Genomic DNA, 21259 nt, shown 5'->3' with positions numbered 1-21259 from the left:
TTTGTGTTTTTTTTTTTAAACTTTGTATTTTGTATTAGGGTATAACTAACAATGATGTGATAATCTCAGGTGAACAGTGAAGAGACTCAGCTATATATACATGTATCCATTTTCTGCCAAACACCCGTCTCATCCAGGCTGCCACAAAACATATTTGTTTTAATAAAACTTTAAAAAATGTAAAAACCAGTCTTAACCCTCAGGGCATACCCAAATAAACTGCGGGCCAAGGCTGTAGTTGTAGCCCTAATTTAAATAATGACAAAGATAGGAACATGTATATGTTTGGGATTAAGAAGCAGTACTTAAAGTGAGAGACATATCCCCAAAATAGATCAGATTAGGGCAATTTCCTCCAAATCTAAAGTTTAGGAAGACAAGTTGCCAATGTCTGGAGGGATTGGAGACAGAAATAGCAGAACTGACTGAACATTGACTCATATGCCCTGTCAGCTTGGCTAAAGAAGATAACTCTGTCATCAACTTTGAAATTTCTATACCAGACACAGAGGCAAGAAATTTATCTTCCAATCTTGACCATATTCCTTCCCCCCCGGCACCCCCCACCCCCCGAAGATCCTTTCAGCTCAACATGTTTTTGTTCAGAGATACCAGTAGTTCCAACAGAAAGAGAAACTAAAGTCCCTACTTCGGAAATTCTTCTCTTGGACATTTGCCTAAAGCCAAATGGAATAACAAATACTATGCCAACTATAAGTTGGCACTTGCCATTTACCTCAACAAGGTTTAAATCGTGAGCCACTGCAGCTGCTGACCTTCAACATCCCCTGAAAGGAATTCAGAGTGGAGATCCAGAATAAGGCACTCTGTGTTCTGGGTGAAACTGGCAGAACAGGTCAGAAGAAGATTTTATGACCCCAATTCTTGCATCTCCTAGTATTTAGAAAAACACTAAAATCATTAATGGTGACATCTGTTCTTCATGACTAGCAGCAAGCATCTGCCATAATGTGTGCTTGACTGCACGCACTCCTCTTCTCTAAAATCATACATAACATTGATCTTCACCCCCCACCTCTTTGAAGCAATTTCTCAGAGCTACCTGAACTGCTGCCTCCTAGGCTATAGTCCTCATTTTGCCCCAAATAGAACTTAAGTCCCAACTCTCATGTTGTGCAATTTTTTTCAGTGGACAGCAGGATTTACCTTCCAACCTGATAACAAACAAAACAGACAAAATGAATGATCAGCAGTTTTTAAAACATTGGATATCAAATGACAAAGAAGGACAGTGATCCATAAGAGATGGAAACAAACAAGGTGAGTACCAGGACTGCCCAGTTTATCATGTTTATAGAGTTTGCAGACCACACACAAGGGAAAGGGGAACTGAGGCATTTGCTGGAAAACCCCTGAATTGAGAAAGACTAAAAGGCAGCAAGATTTCAAAGGAAAGTACAAGAGAAAGGAGAGCTGCACAGAGAGAACCCCACAGATTTGCAGAGAATCTCCTACATATCAGAGCATAATGTGAGAGAATTACCAGAGGGATTGGAGAAGTGAAGTGAAAGTCGCTCAGTCGTGGCTGACTCTGCAATCCCATAGACTATACAGTCCATGGAACTCTCCAGGCCAGAATACTGGAGATTAGCCTTTCCCTTCTCCAGGGGATCTTTCCGACTCAGGGATTGAACCCAGGTCTCCCATATTGCAGGTGGATTCTTTACCAGATGAGCCACAAGAAAGAACTATCAAAAATAAACAAAAGAGGACTTCCCTGGTGGTATAGTAGATTAGAATTCACCTGCAAATGCGGGGGACTAGGTTTGATCTCTAGTTTTGGGAGATTCCACATGCTGAGGAGAAGCTGGGCCCGTATACCACAACTGCTGAAACCCTGGTGCCTTGAGTCTGTACTCTGTAACAAGAGAAGCCACCACAATGAGAAGCCCATGCATTGCAAGGAAGAGTAGCCCCTGCTCACTACAACTAGAGAGAGCCCAGGAACATCAATGAAGACTTAGTGAAACCAAGAATAAATGAATCATTAAAAAAATAAAGAAACAAAGGAAATAATGCCTAAAGTTCACATGGGGCAGGAAACTCTGCCCTTTCCCGACAACAAGACTAGACAGGATCACAGCTCATGGATTGTTGGATAGGATACTCAGAAAATTCTTCCTTCATAATGGAGAATAATTAACCCCAGACTGAGAACTTCTTTGGTACTGCCTGATAATTGTAAAGGCAATAGCCAGAAGCATATCACTGTTTCTATGTAACTTAAATTGTTCCGCAATAAAACTCAGGAAGATTTATAAGAACAAAAAAAAAATCTAACTTTGACCTGATATAACATCATAAGTCAATTATGCAGTAGCCCCTTGAATGACACAGATTTGAAATGCATGAATCCACAAATACATGCAATTTTTTTTCACTAAATCCATACTACCATACTACTCAATCTGCATTTGGAATGGAGGATGCAGAAGGCTGACTATAAAGTTATACAAGGATACAGGGAACCCAAAGCCAGTGCTTTGTGACAACGTAGAGGGGCAGGATGGGGAGGGAGATGGGGGGGAGGTTTAAGAAGGAAGGGACATATGTATACTGATGGCTGATTCATGTTGATGTATAGCAGAAATCAGCACAATATTGTACAGTAACTATCCTCCAATTAAAAATAAAATTAAATTAAAAAAATAAAGTTATATGAGGATTTTCCACCACATGAAGGGTTGGTACCCCTACAACCCCACCCCCATCACTTAAGGGTCAATTGTACTTCAATAAAAAATAAAATTACAAAAGAAAACCCACCTCAGAGTCTAGAATTAAAAGGCACAGACATTAAAATAGTTAATATGTTCTTCATATATTCATAGATTTGAAGTGCTCCATGGGAACATGTAAAGTTCTTTTTTTTTTTTTTTTTGCTTTGTAAATGCAGGGTTTTGAAAATTAGTTTTTATTGGAATATAGTCTCTCTACAACGTTTTGCCAGTTTCTGCTGTACAGCAAAGTGAATCGACTATATGTTTACGTATATCCCCTCTTTGGGGGATTTCCTTACCGTTTACGTCACTACAGACTGTTGAGTAGATTTGTCTGTGCTATACAGTATGTTCTCATTAGTTATCTATTTTATGCATACTATCAGTAGTGTATATATCTCAAGCCCAATCGCCCAGTTCCTCTGTACCCACCCTTCCCCCTTAGTATCCATATATTTATTCTCTACATTTGCGGACAAGGAAGATTTTTTAAAGCATACTTCTAGAGATGAGAACTACGAAGTGCTAGATGGAAAATATGTGTATATTAATGATAGACACTCAGTACAAGAGATTCACGGACCTGATGATATAACAATAGAAACTATGAAAACTGAAACACTGAGAGAAAATAATTTTAAAAAGGAAAGGAAGGTGTGAGGACAGGGAGGGAGAGAGGGAAGAAAGAAAGAAAGAAAGAAGAATTAGTATACCATTGTTGTTCAGTTTCTTTGCCACCCTGTAAACTGCAGTACGCCAGGCTTCCCTGTCTATCACTATCTCCCGGAGTTTGCCCAAACTCATGTCCATTGAGTTGATGATGCCATCCCACCATCTCATTCTCTGTTGCCCTCTTCTCCTCCTATCCTCAGTCTTTTGAGGCATCAGGGTCTTTTCCAATGAGTTGGCTCTTTGCATCAAATGGTACTGTGACAGCCCAATATTCATATATTTGGAGTCCTTGAGCAGTGTGTGTGTGCATAGGGGCAGGGAGAAAGAAAGAGAGAGACGTGGAGTGGAGGTAAGGGTGTTTGGGGAGGCAGGGCAGAAAAAATTTTTGAAGAGATAATGCCAAGCAGCTTAAAATTTTTCAAACTTGATGGAAAAGAATAAAGATTTCCTCACAAGCAGACCTTCACTACAGGAAATGATAAAAGTCATTTAAGAAAAATTAAAATATCACATGATGTAATATTGATCTAAAAAGAAAAAGATGAAGAGCACCCAAAATGTTTACTCCATGCGTAAATATTTAAGATTTTTTTGCTTATTGTTTAGATGCCATTAAAAGATGTTTTACTATTTAAGCAAAAATGATAACAGATATAAAAATGTACGGCAATGTTAATGTGAAGGCTGGGAGAAAAGACATGGAAGAATACTAGCTTAAGGTTCCATTCCTAAATGATTCCTATACATGAAGATGTATAATATCTCTTCAACTGCATGCGTGCATGCTGAATTGCTTGTCTTGTATGATTCTTTGAGACCTGTAGCTGGCGATGCTCCTCTGTCCATGGGATTTCCCAGGCAAGATTACTGGAGTGGGTTGCCATTTCCTCCTCCTGGGGATCTTTCCAATTCAGGGATCCAACTCACTATCTCCTGCATTTCCTGGCATTAGCAGGAGGATTCTTTACCACTGAGCCACCCGGAAGCCCCATCACTTTACGATAGATTGCAGTAAGTCACAATCTATATATAAATCTTGAAACAACTACTAAAATAACAACAAAAAAAGAGTAATGTTAATAAGCCACCAGGAAGATAAAACAGGATAGTAAGCAATATTTCTGTTCAGCCCAGTTCAGTCACTCAGTCGTGTCTGACTCTTTGTGACCCCAGGGACTGCAGCATGCCAGGCCTCCCTGTCCATCACCAACTCCCAGAGTTTACCCAAACCCATGTCCATTGAGCCGGTGATGCCATCCAACCATCTCATCCTATGTTGTCCCTTTCTCCTCCTGCCTTCAATCTTACACAGCATCAGGATCTTTTCAAATGAGTCAGCTCTCTTCACATCAGGTGGCCAAAGTATTGGAATTTCAGCTTCAACATCAGTCTTTCCAATGAACACTCAGGATTAATCTTCTTTAGGATGGATTGATTGGATCTCCTTGCAGTCCGAGGGACTCTCAAGAGTCTTCTCCAACACCACAGTTCAAAAGCATCAGTTCTTCAGTGCTCAGCTTTCTTTATAGTCCACCTCTCACATCCATACATGACTACTGAAAAAACCATAGCCTTGACTAGATGGACCTTTGTTGGCAAAGTAGTGTCTCTGTTTCTTAATATGCTGTCTAGTTGGTCATAACTTTTCTTCCAAGGAGTAAGCATATTTTAATTTCATGGCTGCAATCACCATCTGCAGTGATTTTGGAGCCCCCTCAAATAAAGTCAGCCACTGTTTCCACTGTTTCCCCATCTATTTGCCATGAAGGGATGGGGCCAGAAGCCATGATCTTTGTTTTCTGAATGTTGAGCTTTAAGCCAACTTTTTCACTCTCCTCTTTCACTGTCATCAAGAGGATCTTTAGTTCTTCTTCACTTTCTACCACAAGGGTGGTGTCATCTGCATATCTGAGGTTATTGATATTTCTCCCAGCAGTCTTGATTCCTGCTTGTGATTCCTCCAGGGTTTCTCATGATGTACTCTGCATATAAGTTAAATAAACAGGGTGACAATATACAGCCTCGACATACTCCTTTTCCTATTTGGAACCAGTCTGTTGTTCCATGTCCAGTTCTAACTGTTGCTTACTGACCTGCATACAGATTTCTCAAGAAGCAGGTCAGGTGGTCTGGTATTCCTATCTCTTTCTGAATTTTCCACAGTTTATTGGTCTACACAGTCAAAGGCTTGGCATAGTCAATGAAGCAGAAATAGATGTTTTTCTGGAACTTTCTCACTTTTCTGATGATCCAGCGGATGTTGGCAATTTGATCTCTCGTTCCTCTGCCTTTTCTAAAGCCAGCTTGAACATTTGGAAGTTCGCAGTTCACATATTGCTGAAGCCTGGCTTGGAGAATTTTGAGCATTACTTTTCTAGCATGTGAGATGAGTGCAATTGTGTAGTAGTTTGAGCATTCTTTGGCATTGCCTTTGTTGGGATTAGAATGAAAACTGACCTTTTCCATTCCCTTGGCCACTGTGGAGTTTTCCAAATTTGCTAACATAATTAGTGCAGCACTTTCACAGCATCATCTTTTAGGCTTTGAAATAGCTCAGCTGGAATTCCATCATCTCCACTAGCTTTGTTATTAGTGATGCTTCCTAAGGCCCACTTGACTTCACATTCCAGGATGTCTGGCTCTAGGTGACTAATCACAGCATCATGATTATCTGGGTCATGAAGATCTCTTTTGTACAGTTCTGTGTATTCTTGCCACCTCTTTTTAATATCTTCTGCTTTTGTGAGGTATATACCATTTCTGTCCTTTATTGAGCTCATCTTTGCATGAAATGTTCCTGTGGTAGCTCTAATTTTCTTGAAGAGATCTCTAGTCTTTCCCATTCTATTATTTTCCTCTATTTCTTTGCACTGATCACTGAGGAAGACTTTCTGATCTCTCCTTGCTATTCTTTGGAACTCTGCATTCAAATGCGTATATCTTTCCTTTTCTCCTTTGCTTTTGGCTTCTCTTCTTTTCACAGCTATTTGTAAGGCCTCCTTAGACAGCCATTTTGCTTTTTTGCATTTCTTTTTCTTGGGGATGGTCTTGATCCCTGTCTCCTGTAGAATGTCATGAACCTCCATCCATAATTCATGAGGCACTCTGTCTATCAGATCTAGCCCCTTAAATCTATTTCTCACTTCCACTGTATAATCATAGGGGATTTGATTTAGGTCATACCTGAAGGCTCTAGTAGTTTTCCCCACTTTTTTCAATTTAAGTCTGAATTTTGCAATAAGGAGTTCATGATCTGAGCCACAGTCAGCTCCTGGTCTTGTTTTTATTGAATGTATAGAGCTTCTCCTTCTTTGGCTGCAAAGAATATAATCAATCTGATTTCGGTGTTGGCCATCTGGTGATGTCCATTTGTAGAGTCTTCTCTTGTGTTGTTGGAAGAGGGTGTTTACTGTGACCAGTGCATTCTCTTGGTAAAATGCTATCAGCCTTTGCCCTGCTTCATTCTGTACTCCAAGGCCAAATTTGCCTGTTACTCCAGGTGTTTCTTGACTTCCTACTTTTGCATTCCAGTCCCCTATAATGAAAAGGACATCTTTTTTGGGTGTTAGTTTTAAAAGGTCTTCTAGGTCTTCGTAGAGCCTTTCAACTTCAGCTTCTTTAGCATTACTAGTCAGGGCGTAGACTTGGATTGTCGTGATATTGTATGGTTTGCCTTGGAAATGAACAGAGATTATTCTGTCGTTTTTGAGATTGCATCCAAGTACTGCATTTTGGACCGTTTTGTTGACTATGATAGCTACACTCCATTTCTTCTAAGGGATTCTCACCCACAGTAGTAGATATAATGGTCATCTGAGTCAAATTCACCCGTTCCAGTCCATTTCAATTCACTGATTCCTACAATGTTGACATTCACTCTTGCCATCTCCTGTTTGACCACTTCCAATTTGCCTTGATTCATGGACCTAATATTCTAGGTTGCTATGCAATATTGCTGTTTATATCATCAGACCTTGCTTCTGTCACCAGTCACATCCACAACTAGGTGTTGTTTTCACTTTGGCTCCATCCCGTCATTAACTCTGGAGCAATATTTAATTAACATCAAAGTAGACAAGGAAAGCGAGAAAGGCAGCAAAGATGAGTTGAAAAAAGTCAAGATGATATCCAGATGATAAACTTAAATCTAACTGTATCAGTGTCACAATAAATGTAATCATTTAAACACACAAACACAGGCAGAAATTGTCAAAGTATATAAAATAGCAAGACTTAACTCTCTGTCGCCTGAAAGAAACACACTCTAAGTACAAAGACAAAAAATGATTAAAAGTAAAAGAATAGGGACTTTTCTGGTGGTAGAGTGGATCAGAATCCGCCTGCCAATGCAGGGGACACAGGTTGGCTCCCTGGTCCAGGAAGACCCATGTGCCATGGAGCAGCTAAGCCCATGTGCCACAACTACTGAGCCCACATCCTGCAACTACTAAAGCTTATGTTGTGCAGTAAGAGAAGTCACTGCAGTGAGAAGCCAGGCACCGCAAAGAAGAGTAGCCTCTGGTTGCTGCAGCTAGTGAAAGCCCACATGCAGCAATGAAAATCCAGTGCAACCAAAAATAAATTAAAAAGTAAAAGAATGGGAAAAGATGCACAAGGTTTACATTAATCATAGAAAACCAGAATTGCCTGTATTTGTTTCATTCAAATAGATTTCAAAGCAAACATTATAGAGCCAAACTGATTTTTTTTTTTTTAAAGGTAGGGGGAGGCACAAGTAAACAATGTCAGAAATGAGAGAGGTAGCATCACTACAGACTCTAGAAATATTAAAATAATAAGAAAATATAAAGAAAAATGTTAGGCCAAAAACAGAAAAAAAAAAAATAGAAACTTAGATGAAATGGACAAATTCCTCAAAAGACAGAGCCACCAAAGCCAGTATTGTAAAGTAAAATAAAGTAAAAATAAAAATTAAAAAAAATAAAAAAATAAAAATAAAAATGCAAATTTCAACTTAAAAAAAATAAAAATAAAAGAGACAAGTTTGTAAAAAAAAAAGAATAAATAATTCAAATAGTGCTGCATCGATTAAAGAAACGGACTGTTTAACTGTAAGTAGTTAAAAATCTTATAAAACAAAGAAAAATTTTTGCCCAGATGACTTTAATGGTAAATTGCTTCAAACACTAAGTAAACAAATAGTACCAATTTTACACAAAATTTTCCAAAAATTGACATGAAGGAGTACTTCTCTGAAGCCTAAACCTGACAAAGCCATTACACGAAAAAAATTTACATATCAGTATCCTTCAAAAACGTAGTTGCAGAAATCCTAAGCCAAACTTTAGTGGATCTAAAATTTGGTGATATATTGAAGTGATAATTTTAACCCCAAGAATAATTTTAATCCCAAGAATCGAAATATGGCTTCAGTTCAGTGCAGTTCAGTTCAGTCGCTCAGTCATGTCCGACTCTTTGCGACCCCATGAATCGCAGCACGCCAGGCCTCCCTGTCCCTCACCAACTCCAGCCTTGTATAATTATACAGTGTAATTTATCTTGTTAGAAAAAAAAAAGAAAACTATATAATGGTATCAATAGATGTAGGAAAAATATTAGACAAATCAATGTGTTAGTCTCTCAGTCATGTCCAACTCTGTGATTCCTTGGACTGTAGCCCACCAGGCTTCTCTGTCCATGGAATTTTCCAGGCAAGAATTCTAGAGTAGGTTACCATTTTCTTCTCAAGACAAATCAATACTCATTCTTAATAAAACCTCTCAGTATTATAGAAATAAAAGGAAAATTCTTCAAACTGGTTAATTTCATTTGTGAAAAATACACGGCACCATATTTAATAGTATAACACTGAATGACTTATTCCCAAAATCAAGAACAAAATAAAGATATGTACTCTCACCATTCTTATTCAATATTTTACTAGATATTCTAGTCCATGAAATCAGGCAAGGAAAAGAAAAAGAAATCATCCAGAAAGGAAAAATATAAAAGTATTTTTTTTCAAATAACATGATTATATATATAGAAAATCTAATGAAATACACACAGAAAAAACTTACTAGAAGAAATAAGTGAGTTAATCAAGGTTTCAGGATATAATATTAATATGAAACTTTATTATAATTCTACATACTAGCAGAAGGCTTTGAAAATAAGAACTACAAATGATAACAATACCATCTACAGTAGCATAAAAAATGTGAAATACATGATGACAATCTAACAACATCTACACAAAGAACATTAAAAAGCATTGCTTAAAGAACATAAGGAATACCTAAATAGAGCAATACACCTTTTTCATGAGTTGAACAAATCAATATTTTTAAGAATTCAATTTTCCCCAAATTTATGTATGGATTCAGTGCAATTCAAAATGTCAAGTTTTTTTTTTTTTAGAAATGGACAAGCCAATTTAAGACAGAAATACAAAAGCATAGATTAACCAAACAACTCTAAAAAAGAATAACAATGAATAACTACTACCATGTGATTTCAAGATATATTAAAGAACCATAGAATTCAAAATATCAAGGTGCTGTTGTAAGCCAAGAATAATAAATAAATCAATGGAAAGGAATAGAAAGTCCAGAAATAGACCCAGCCATGTATGAAAAATTGTGGACAAAAGTGCAAAGGCAATGTAGTGAAGGAAGAATAGTCTTTTCAACAAATGTTGCAAAAACAATTGAATCCCCACAAGCCAAAAAAAAAAAAAAAAAAAACTTCCATATATCCATATGTCACTTAAAAATTAACCTAAAATAAGTTCTAGATTTCCATGAAAAATCTGAAACTCTACAATGTCTAGAAGAAAGCATAGGACAAAAATGAGAAAAATGCTGTGTGACCTTGAGTTAGGCAACAAATTCTTAGAAACAATGGAAACAGGAAAATTGACTTCTCTGAAGTCCAGCAGGGGAGGACTTGGAACAAGTTAGGGAAAAATATACAGAGGGAATTACAACTTTTGCTATCAAGGTGCCAGGCAGCTGGGCCAGTCTCTGCTAAGGAGTTCTGCACTCAACTAATAGCAGGCAGTTCCCGAGGCTCTTATGGTTTACACCTAAGTGACGAAGTATAGCTTAAACTCCAGAAGAGAATTCAAAGGTCTTCTCCTTCTTTTCCTCCAGATCCTTCAAATTCACTGTGCTCTCAATATATTCGCCTTCTTTTGACATATACTGAATGCAGTTAAAATACAGTTTTCAGCAAAAACAGTTCCCCTTTGAATATACGCACAGGTCCCTGAAGGATACATATGGGAAACAGCTCCCTGAATTCTAAACCTGCAAGCAGGGAGGAAAAAAAGAGAAAAATTAGATTTACTGCCACCTTGTCTTAAAGCTTCAAGTCAGTAATAAATGTGAGAAGGAAAAGGTAAGAGAAGATCCGAATGGGTAAATGGGCAAGTTGCTGTGTGAGAGAGTTGGAGAGAGAGATTCGGAAATTCCCCAAGATTCTTTCCAGCAAGAAGAGGACACTGCATGGAATGCAGCAGTAACTTCACTAGTAGGTTCAGTGAAGAATAAGAAACTTACAGACTACCCTGGTTGTTCAGTGGATAAGAATCTGCTTGCCAATGCAGGGGACACAGGTTCGATCCCTGGTCTGGAAAGATCCCATATGTCTTGGAGCAACTAAGCCCATGTGCCACAGCTACTGAGCCTGTGCTCTACAGCCCAAGAGCCACAATTACTGAAGCCCATCCCCCTAGGACCCATGCCTGGCAACAAGAGAAGCCACTGCAGTGAGAAGCCCACGTATCACACGGGGGAGCAGCCCATGCCCGCGGCAACTAGGGAAAGCCTACGCAAAGCGACAAAAATAAAAATAAATAAACAAAACTAAAAAAGAGCAACAAACTTACAAGTGAGACATCAAAGGAGTATCATCTTCCCAAAGCCACGAGTAGCTGGGTTTCCTCATTGACAACCCCGTCCAGAAGGGGAAACTGGAATGGGCAATCATTTGCTGGATGAATTTCTGTGGGGAGTAACATTTCTGTGTTGATGAATGAGTGGATGTGGACTTTTTATATTAGATTCACAAAACTAAAGAACTCAAAGAGAACTTTGACATCCTCTCCATGGCTTTACAGCGAAGTCTAGTGGAGCCTAGAAATACTTAGTAACCTGTCCATCCAAGGTCACACACATATCCAGTGGCCACACAAGGCTAGAAATCATGTATGTATTCTGATTCTTAAGCAAGCACTCCTCTACTGAGGGTCTAAACCAGATCTACTTACCTATGACCCAGTAATCCAGCCCGACACATCCCACACATCCATTACACTCACCAGTTCATCTGTGCTATTAATCTTCAGCAAGTGGGCGTCCAAAGACAAGCAGTTCTCCTGGCTTTTTTCCCAATTAAAAGAGACAGAGGAAAACTGGTAACAGTTTTCTTCATGCCAGAGCCAGTCTTGGGGACAAGGACCTTGGAAATATAGTATATCTAATCAGTGAGTTATGCCTGAGAAAAGATATTAATATTTCTACAATTCTTAACTCAGTTCACCTCTCAGGACTCACACATGCATGCCATCTCTTCTTAGTCAGAATTACACCCAGACTCTGCAAATTCCTAAATAGCCTAGAGTCTTTATTTTTCCTTTTTTTTTTTTTTTTTTTGGAGAAAAAAAAATGCATTCTGATTTTAGAAAACTAAATTAAAAAGCAAGGCTTGAGCTGGGATGTAATATTAGATACTGATCTTTTTTTAAAAAATTATGTTTGGAACTATGGAAATGAGAGGGGATGAATATTTAGTAGCTATTCTGTTACTAAAATATGTGCTTATATATTTTAAAACTTCAGCTCTTTGAATAACAGATTTAGGCTTAGATCCTGTAATTCTTACCTCTGGATAGGTAGCCCTATGTGGCTTTTGAGTACTTGAGTCATGGCTCATCTGCATTGAGATTTGCAGTAAGTATAAAATACACCTAATTTTGAAAATTTAGTATGAAAAAAGAATGTAAAATATTGCAGGAATAATATTTATACTGATTAGTTTTGCAATAATATTTCAAGTATATTGAATGAAATAAAATATGTCACTAAAATTAATTTCATCTGTTTCTTTTTCATTTTTCATGTGGCTCCTATTGGGGTGGCCAAAAAGTTTGTTCAAGTTTTTTTCTGTAATATTTTATAGAATAATAGAAGCTTTAATGTTGCATGTGTGGTATCCCCTGTATTTTCTTTTGGACAGAGCTGCTTTAGGGAGAAAGTATATGGAGGCTAGTGGGCATCTTCATTTCAACAAGATTTCAGTAGGTAGAGAGTTTTCAGCAGCAAAACTCCCAGGAAGTCCAAAAACCTCGGGGCTTAGGCGACAGGCAAAAACATGACAGTGTCTGTGTGTCTGTGTGTGTTAGTCGCTCAGTCATGTCTGACTCTTTGTGACTGCATGGGCTGTAGCTTGCCAGGCTCGTCTGTCCATGGGATTTTCTAAGCAAGAATACTGGAGTAGGCTGCCATTTCCTTCTCCAGGGGAACTTCCTGACCCAGGGATCGAACCCAGGTCTCCTGCATTGCAAGCAGACTCTTTACTGTCTGGGCCACCAGGGAAACCTGTCTATGTGTTTACAGATATTTTAAACACTCCCCAATTCCTTCTCCTCCTTTCCCTCTTTCTCTCACTTCCCCTCACCTTTTTCTCCCTCTCACCCTTCCCCTTTCTTCCTTTCTTCATTACCATCATCACCATCTCTTCTGTGTGTTAGTAATACTTGGAACCTCTCTACTAGGGAACAAAGCCCTTTGTTCTATGCTGTGACCAAAAATACAAAACTCAAATCCTTGAGAAAGGCAACATTTCAATTTCACTTTGTGGCATAAAATCATCCAATAGTTTTGTAAGAACAGGCTTTATCAGAGAGGACAAAATAGAAGGGGACTGAAGTACGAAAGGAGAAAGTGAATGAAAGAGGACATACAGAACACGGGGCTGAAAGCAAAGAATGCAAGATTCTTCTCAGTTTCCATAGTCCTGTCCTACTATGTTAAAGGAAAGAGAATACTGGCTCTCTTGAACTAAAAGAAAAGTCTAGGTAGGTTTTCCAAGTCATGAAAAAGTGAAAAAGATGAATCTCATAATGTATTCAAACCACCTGTATTTCTTTAATAATTTTTTATTTAACAAACACAAAAACTGCTAGGTGCCATTAATGGTTGGCAGTAATTTTTATGTATTGGCTCATTTAATCCTCATAACAACAGTATGTATAAGTTCATTCATTTTCTTCATTTGAAAGACAGAGAAAATGAGAATTTGAACTTAGGCAGTCTAAATCCAGCATCTATGTGTTTTATCAGTATATCCCATGTGTGTGTGTTCAGTCATTTCAGTAGTGTCTGACACTGCGTCTCGCCAGGCTCCTCTGTCCATGGGATTCTCCAGGCAAGAATACTGGAGTGGATTGCCATATACTCCTCCAGGGGATCTTCCCAACCCAGGGATACAACTGCGGCTCCAGCTACCCCTGTATTGCAGGTGGATTATTTACACACTGAGCCACCTGGGAAGCCCCCATTATATCACATTACCTCTCAAGCTCCTGAGTTTGAATGGATTGAGGAAATACTTCTTGGTGCCTATCAAGACATGTTGATACAGTGTTTCGAGGAAAATCTGGAACTTGCCACTTTTAACAGGCTACTTGGGTGACAATTATGTACACTAAAAGCTGAGAACCACCACTAATTCCAGTGCTAAAATATCTGTTACTTGGAAGGCACTGCATCTTTCTAGCCGGCTGACCTCAAGCAAACTACATACGGGAATTTCTCAGCATCTCGCCCTCTTCATACTTTTATGGAGAATCACAGACTTGTCAGTAAGAAAGATAAAACTTATCTCAAACTTGAGAAAACTGGCATATTTTTCTGCATAGTATTTTGTTGTTGCTTTTGAGAATCTTCTCAAATCTGCTTGATGAAAAGCATGTCTGCCAGCAAAAGACACATCATCTAGTGTTTTTGATTAGTTGTCTAAACTTGGCACCACTGGAAGATGGTTCTGAACAGTCCTGACATAATTTTAATCCCATATGACTGATAAAAACAAGACTAGTTTATGGCCCCACCTGTGAAATAAACCATTTTTGATATGTAGCTATGTCTGCTTATATAAACATCCCTGTCCTTGATATATTAGGTTCCTTCCTTTAAGCGTTATTTAAGATGGTTTTATTTCCTCAGCTGTTCTTTCCTTAAAGAGATTCAATATACAATTGACACTTACTTAAAAAAATCAGCTTGTCTAAAAATTTCTGCTTATTTTGGAAATTTAAATAACCCTGGTGGAAGAAGCACAAGCTGGAATCAAGATTGCTGGGAGAAATATCAATAACCTCAGATATGCAGATGACACCACCCTTATGGTAGAAAGTAAAGAGGAGCTAAAAAGCCTCTTGATGAAAGTGAAAGAGGAGAGTGAAAAATTTGGCTTAAAGCTCAACATTCAAAAAACTAAGATCAGAGCATCTGGTCCCATCACTTCATGGGAAATAGATGGGGAAACAGTGGAAACAGTGTCAGACTTTATTTTTCTGGGCTCCAAAATCACTGCAGATGGTGACTGCAGCCATGAAATTGAAAGACACCTGCTCCTTGGAAGGAAAGTTATGACCAACCTAGATAGCATATTCAAAAGCAGAGACATTACTTTGCCAACAAAGGTCCATCTAGTCAAGGCTATGTTTTTTCCAGTAGTCATGTATGGATGTGAGAGTTGGACTGTGAAGAAAGCTGAGTGCCAAAGAATTGATGCTTTTGAACTGTGGTGTTGGAGAAGACTCTTGAGAGTCCCTTGGACTGCAAGGAGATCCAACCTGTCCATCCTAAAGGAAATCAGTCCTGGTGTTCATTGGAAGAACTGATGTTGAAGCTGAAACTCCAATACTTTGGCCACCTCATGCAAAGAGTTGACTCATTGGAAAAGACCCTAATGCTGGGAAGGATTAGGGGCAGGAGGAGAAGGGGACGACAGAGGATGAGATGGCTGGATGGCATCACTGACTCGATGGACATGGGTTTGGGTGGACTCCGGGAGTTGGTGATGGACAGGGAGGCCTGGCGTGCTGCGATTCATGGGGTCGCAAGGAGTCGGACACGACTGAGCGACTGAGCTGAACTGAACTGTACATACTGAGGGCCTCCAGGTAGCACAGTGGTAAAGAATCCACCTGCCTGCCAATGCAGGAGATATGGGTTTAATTCCTGGGTTGGGAAGATCTCCTGGAGGAGGAAATGGCTACTCACTCCAGTGTTCTTGCCTGGAGAAATCCACGGACAGAGGACCCTGGTGGGTTAAAGCCCATAGGGTCGCAAAGAGTCGGGCATAACTGAGCACATACATACTGAAGGTATTTGTAAACTGCAAAAGTTTACATGAAACTACTTATCATTAAACTTACCTGTGTTTCAACTTTTTGATCTACAAAATAAATGCATGGGTATCTGTAAACTGTTACTATGTAATCTTTAGTCAACAAACTTACATGGTTGAGACCATGAGCTGTACAAGCACGAAGCTAGAGAAATCTCTGTTTACTAAGTGGCAGTTAGGTGCTATTGTCAAGAATAATATTCTCAGGCGCCCCACCAAGAAAGCAAGGTACTACCAAAAGTAACTCCATTTTGCACTTTCTAATGCTCCCTATGACTAAAAGCACATACCTGATTTAATTACACACTGTTGAAAAACTAAATAGTACGTATGGATCAGTTCTGTATTATCAGAGTTCACATTATCCTCTCCTTGTTACAGATGCTACTATTTCTACCTGCCTCCTAGATTCTTAGTTCACTTAGTCGACTGAGATCAACTCAGTTCTTCTCATATGCACTGACTTCCTGGGTCCCTCACATTTTTATCTGATTTGAAGTATCTACTTAACACTTACAAGCCAGCTCACCTCTATTGACTCAACTAATGTTGATGTAGTTGTATACTTTAAGAAACAGTCCCATAGAATAAAGCTAATGAAGAGCTGGGAATCCCCAGGACAAAGGAGACCACTTGGGAAAAGAAATCAGTGATTACGATACATTGGAATGGAAAGAGATGAGAACCTGTACAAAGAAGTGGGAGGATTCTGCCAGAAAATCTCAAAATTAAAATCTTAGAAAGAAAGAGAAGGCTCTTGTGAGGAAGGAAAGCTTAAACCCACCAGAAAGTGTGGTTGATTGAATCAGATAATCTCAAGAATTTGACATGTGATAGAATGAGGATGACATGGGATAGGGGCTTCCCTGGTGGCTCAGAGGGTAAAGCGTCTGCCTGAAATGCAGGAGACCTGGGTTCAATTCCTGGATCTGAAAGATCCCCTGGAGAAGGAAGTGGCAACCCACTCCAGTACTCTTGCCTGGAAAATTCCATGGACAGAGGAGCCTGGTGGGCTACAGTCCATGGGATCACAAAAAGTTGGACACGACTGAGCAACTTCACTCTCCAGAGCAAGGATGACAAAAATAGAGGACCTTTAATGTAGGATCTGAAGAATGAAAAATGATAGATGCATCCATACACCAATATTGTCCTTGGGACATTTCAACAGAAAGGTTAAGATTTACAGATAAGCTTCTACTGTCTCTCTTGACCCCCTCTCTCCCTCATACCTGAATAGTTTGCTGCCTCTTTCAGAACTTCTTGGAGATTCAGGTTCTGGCGATGAAGTTCCATTAGTTTCTTGGATTTCTCATCCAGCTTGTGGGCAAGGGTTTCTATCATTTCTTCGAGTTCCTTCTGTGACTCCTGGGAAGATTTTTCTGATTGGCGCTGGGCTAAAATCTGTCCCTCCAGGATATTTTCCTGGTGAGTAATGTTTGCTTGTTGTTGCTTTAGGAGATCAGACACCTGGGATACTAAATTAGAACTAAATTTAGATTCCAGTTCCAATTCCCAATAAAAAAATGCCTCCACTGGATTTTGGGGAAATCAAAGAACAGAATCAAGCCATCTGTTTTGAAACAAAGCAACCCAACTTTACTCAAATTATGGATTTGGAAGTTATTTGATATTTCTGCTATATATATATATATATATATATATATATATATATTAATGTTGGAAAATGTCTCAGATACTTGTGATAAAATACAAACAAACAAACAGGAATTTACTTGTTACTGAGAGTTACACACAAGTTAAAAGAAGTCGCAGGTTAAGTCATTCATCACTGGCGTAAGTAAAATGCTGATAATCTAAAACAGGCAGACACCAATCATACTCAGTGACTATTAGTAGCACTTGTCATTAATGAGTTACTCTACTGTGTCTTAATTCTGTGTCTTAATTGCCCTCTCTCCACCCTTCCACACTTCCTGATTTTACATAAAAACTGTGACACTCACCCTGTTTTTGAGAAACTCTCCCATGGGCTTATTTTAAGCTGCTTTCGCAAGAATATGAAAACAGTTTTTCAATTTTAGCTTGTTTTTTTTTGTTTGTTTGTTTTTAGAAAGGGTGAAAATGAAAGGAAGGTTGTGAAATCAAGCAGGCAACAAATGTTAAGGGTCCAATGTCTCAATTCTATAAGTTTGATGGTTCAGTACAAAGTAGACCCTTTGGCTTGAAACCCATACTTGACCCTGTTAAAAAGTGGTCAGAACCTCAGAGGAAGACTCTTCCAATGACCACCACTGAGTCAAGGGCTCTTCTCCCACATCATTAGGAAAGGATTTACAGGTCCAAAGTGTTCATAGATTGAAAAACTAAGTGGTTTGCGACCTTAAACACCAACTGAGGAACAAATTAGCACTTCAAAGGCCTTCATAACTTGGATTCTAGGATTCTAGAGAGCCAAAATAGCTCAAAGCTATAACCTAAATACATAGGTGGATTAGATGTATGATCATAGCCATTTTTTTCCCTTCCTGGTCACTTTCACCTTTTCATTTCTTTTCTACTTGACATCCCCTCGTTCCTAAATGGCCATATTGTAAATCCGAAGATTGTTATATTTTAAATATTGTATTTATGAAGACTGTATTTCTGAGTCAACTTTAAATTGGTATTTAATCACTTGTATTAAAACTCAATGTGAACTAAATGAAATGTCTTTTTATGGGTCCCTCAAGTGATCTTATGGGTTAGTAACTTCAAATTATTTCCCTCCTCATTATTCTGGGATATAAATGGACTCTATCCATGAAGTTCTGGAAACAAAATCAAACAAAAACCTAATATCCATAATCTTCACCCCATGCCTCAATCTATTTGAGGGAAGAACACAATAAACTCATTCATCTTCCCATTCACTCCTAAAAACAGTCTGCCTCAAATGTATCTAAATCAAGGTGGTTTATAGTTACTATGAAACCAACTAATAAACCGTGTTTATAAGCCCTCTTTTTTTTTTCTCCCTTCTTTCCCTGCTTCAGCACTTACATTGCAGTATCAACAATATAACAGTCACCAGTAATCCCAGACAAAGGACCCCTAGAGTCACAGCAGCAGGGTACCACTTCCAAGAAGAAACAAAACGAAGACCTAGAGTGATTCAGAAAGACAAAAATGATGGAGGTAAGTGGTCAAACAATTCTTTGGATCCAGCCTGTACCTGGCACTTTGCACTACTTACTTCTAGTCTTTCCAATGACTCTGCAAATAATTCACTATCCACATTTACAGGCAAAAAATAAGGGCAGTTAAAAACTTTAAGTAATTTACCCATGGATCACACAACTGATGAAATTTAGGAGCTGGGATTCAATACCAGCTTTTTTGACTCCAAGGATCTGATTCTAGTTAAGTTCAATTTTTTTTTTTCTTTTTTCTTTTGAGCCTTGCCACTCTAAACTTCCCTGCCCAGGGACCAAAGTCATGCCCATGACATTGGAAGCATGGAATCCTAACCACTGGATTACCTGGGAATTCTCCAAGTATCTGATTCTAAAGCATATACTTTGTCTCAAGAAACTCTCAGTTCAGCTTGATTGGATCAACTTCCTCCACGAGGCAGAGTCTGATATTTTCATTATAGACCATGTGTATGTATGCATATGTGTGCACACACACTCACACCCCACACACACATAACCACAGTTATAAGTAACATATAATAAATGAATATTAGACATCAAACAAGTAAAGTCTTTAGTCAGTTAACGACTGAGAAAGCCTCAAAGAACTAACACATAATTTTATGCTATTTAGTTTTTATTTCATTAAAAATAAATACATCTTGGACCTGGGGTTATTGACCAAAGAAAAAATATAAATGAAACTCTTTATTCACTTGATTCATATTAATATCATGTCCTACACTCACACCAGCTATAGCACTCTTGTTATGAGAAAAAAATTCCCCATTATTATAAAAGCAAATCATGTAGCTCACAAGTGTATGAATATCTTACTATGAAGTCCATCACTGAAAAAGCACAGATACTACTGGTTCAGAAGGAAAACATTTCAAATAAAGGATTTGGACTCCTCACCTTGTAAGATAAACAAATAAGGCACTGAAAGTGTTAACTCTATATATGCAAATAAGGAAACTGACAGTTCAGTTAGTTGCCTAAGATCACACAGATGTTAAGATCCAAACAGAGATCTTTAATCCAATTGCGAGTAGCTACATGGCTTGGACCATCACATCACAAAAGCTCCAGTGTGAATGTATAATGATTCAAATCAATCAATGATCAAATATGACTATTTTCACTGAGTTCTCAAGTGTCAAAAGCACACTACAGATGAATCAAACCAAACAGAAGTTTTGACAGGAAGGAATATGGTTCACCCACTGATTCAAGAGTGATTAAGCTCCTAGACTATGTCTGGCAAGTTGGCAGAAAGGAAGTTGAAGATAATTATGTGTCTTGCAAATAATTGCTCAATCCTAGCATTAGGAGAAAATATCTGGGTAAATCTTTCCATCGACATTTCCCTCTGGTCAATATTCCTCCCATATTATAGCTCAGTCTTAACTCTACCACTTAATAGCCACATAAAACTGGGGGTAATTTAGTTAATCCTCCTGATCACCAGTTGAAAGTGAAAATGAAGTTGCTCAGTAGTGTCTGACTCTTTGCGACAAGTGGACTATAGCCCACCAAGCTCCTCTGTCCATGGGATTCTCCAGGCAAGAATACTGGAGTGGGTTGCCATTTCCTTCTCCAGGGGATCTTCCTGACCCAGGGATCGAACCCAGGTCTCCCACATTGCAGGCAGACGCTTTAACCTCTGCACCACCAGGGAAGATCACCAGTTAGTCCTCTGTAAAAGGGAGATGATAGTAGTCCCAACCTCAAGATGTAAAGCTTTAATGCATATAAAGTGAATATCATAGAAACTAGCCTATAGCAAATGATCAATAAGAGTTGGTTATCATCACCCTCTACTACATCATCATTCATACCAAGTTAGTTTATCATCATCTTCTTTAATAACCATTATATCTGACTTGATTTCCTTTTAAGTAAATGTTATTAACTCTAATATCTTCCCACACTCAGGCATTGTAGTTTCCTGCTCCTATATTTGGTTAGTTTACATGTCTAAATGAACTCTGTCCTTGTATTCATTTACCCACCTCTAGTACCTTTTGCTGTCTCGCCATTTGGCTTCTGATCAAGTTGATCTTTCATACTCTTGTGGTCATCAACAGTCATTTTCAAATGTATTCCAAGAATGAGAGAGTGAAGCTGTTGAGGACTTCTACAAAGTAAAAGTTGGTGAGTTCCTGCTGGAGTGTTTAAATAGCTACTGATATCTGGTGGAATGACTCAATCATTGGTAGGAGGAAGAAGCAGCTTTGCTTCATGTTGGGAAGTTGGCTGACGCAAATTCTTGAGATATGTTTATTGCAGGAGGGGAAAGTGGTGAATCTGATAGTGTTTCAGGAT

At 38.6% G+C, this 21259-nt stretch overlaps 1 protein-coding gene across 1 annotated transcript; it reads right to left on the bottom strand.

Moving 5' to 3' along the window:
• Positions 1-10539: 10539 nt before the first annotated feature.
• Positions 10540-21025, bottom strand: OLR1 (oxidized low density lipoprotein receptor 1). Its single transcript, XM_052641177.1, has 6 exons — positions 20956-21025; positions 18798-18899; positions 17027-17272; positions 11698-11837; positions 11266-11381; positions 10540-10684 (listed from the first exon to the last, which is right to left on the bottom strand). Exons 1-6 carry the CDS (start codon positions 21023-21025, stop codon positions 10540-10542), a joined length of 819 nt encoding a protein of 272 aa, XP_052497137.1.
• Positions 21026-21259: the final 234 nt, after the last annotated feature.

Source organism: Budorcas taxicolor, chromosome 5, assembly GCF_023091745.1.
Source record: "Budorcas taxicolor isolate Tak-1 chromosome 5, Takin1.1, whole genome shotgun sequence".
Classification (NCBI taxonomy): domain Eukaryota; kingdom Metazoa; phylum Chordata; class Mammalia; order Artiodactyla; family Bovidae; genus Budorcas; species Budorcas taxicolor.
This window is presented reverse-complemented; position numbering and strand designations above follow the sequence as displayed.

Coding starts and splice junctions, on each gene's coding strand:
- OLR1 (XM_052641177.1), bottom strand. CDS start 21,025: ATGACTGTTGATGACCACAAGAGTATGAAAGATCAACTTGATCAGAAG. Junction 17,273..18,797: donor TATATTGTTGATACTGCAAT/GTAAGTGCTGAA, acceptor GTTCTAATTTAG/TATCCCAGGTGTCTGATCTC. Junction 10,685..11,265: donor ACTCCTTTGATGTCTCACTT/GTAAGTTTGTTG, acceptor CCCTGCTTGCAG/GTTTAGAATTCAGGGAGCTG.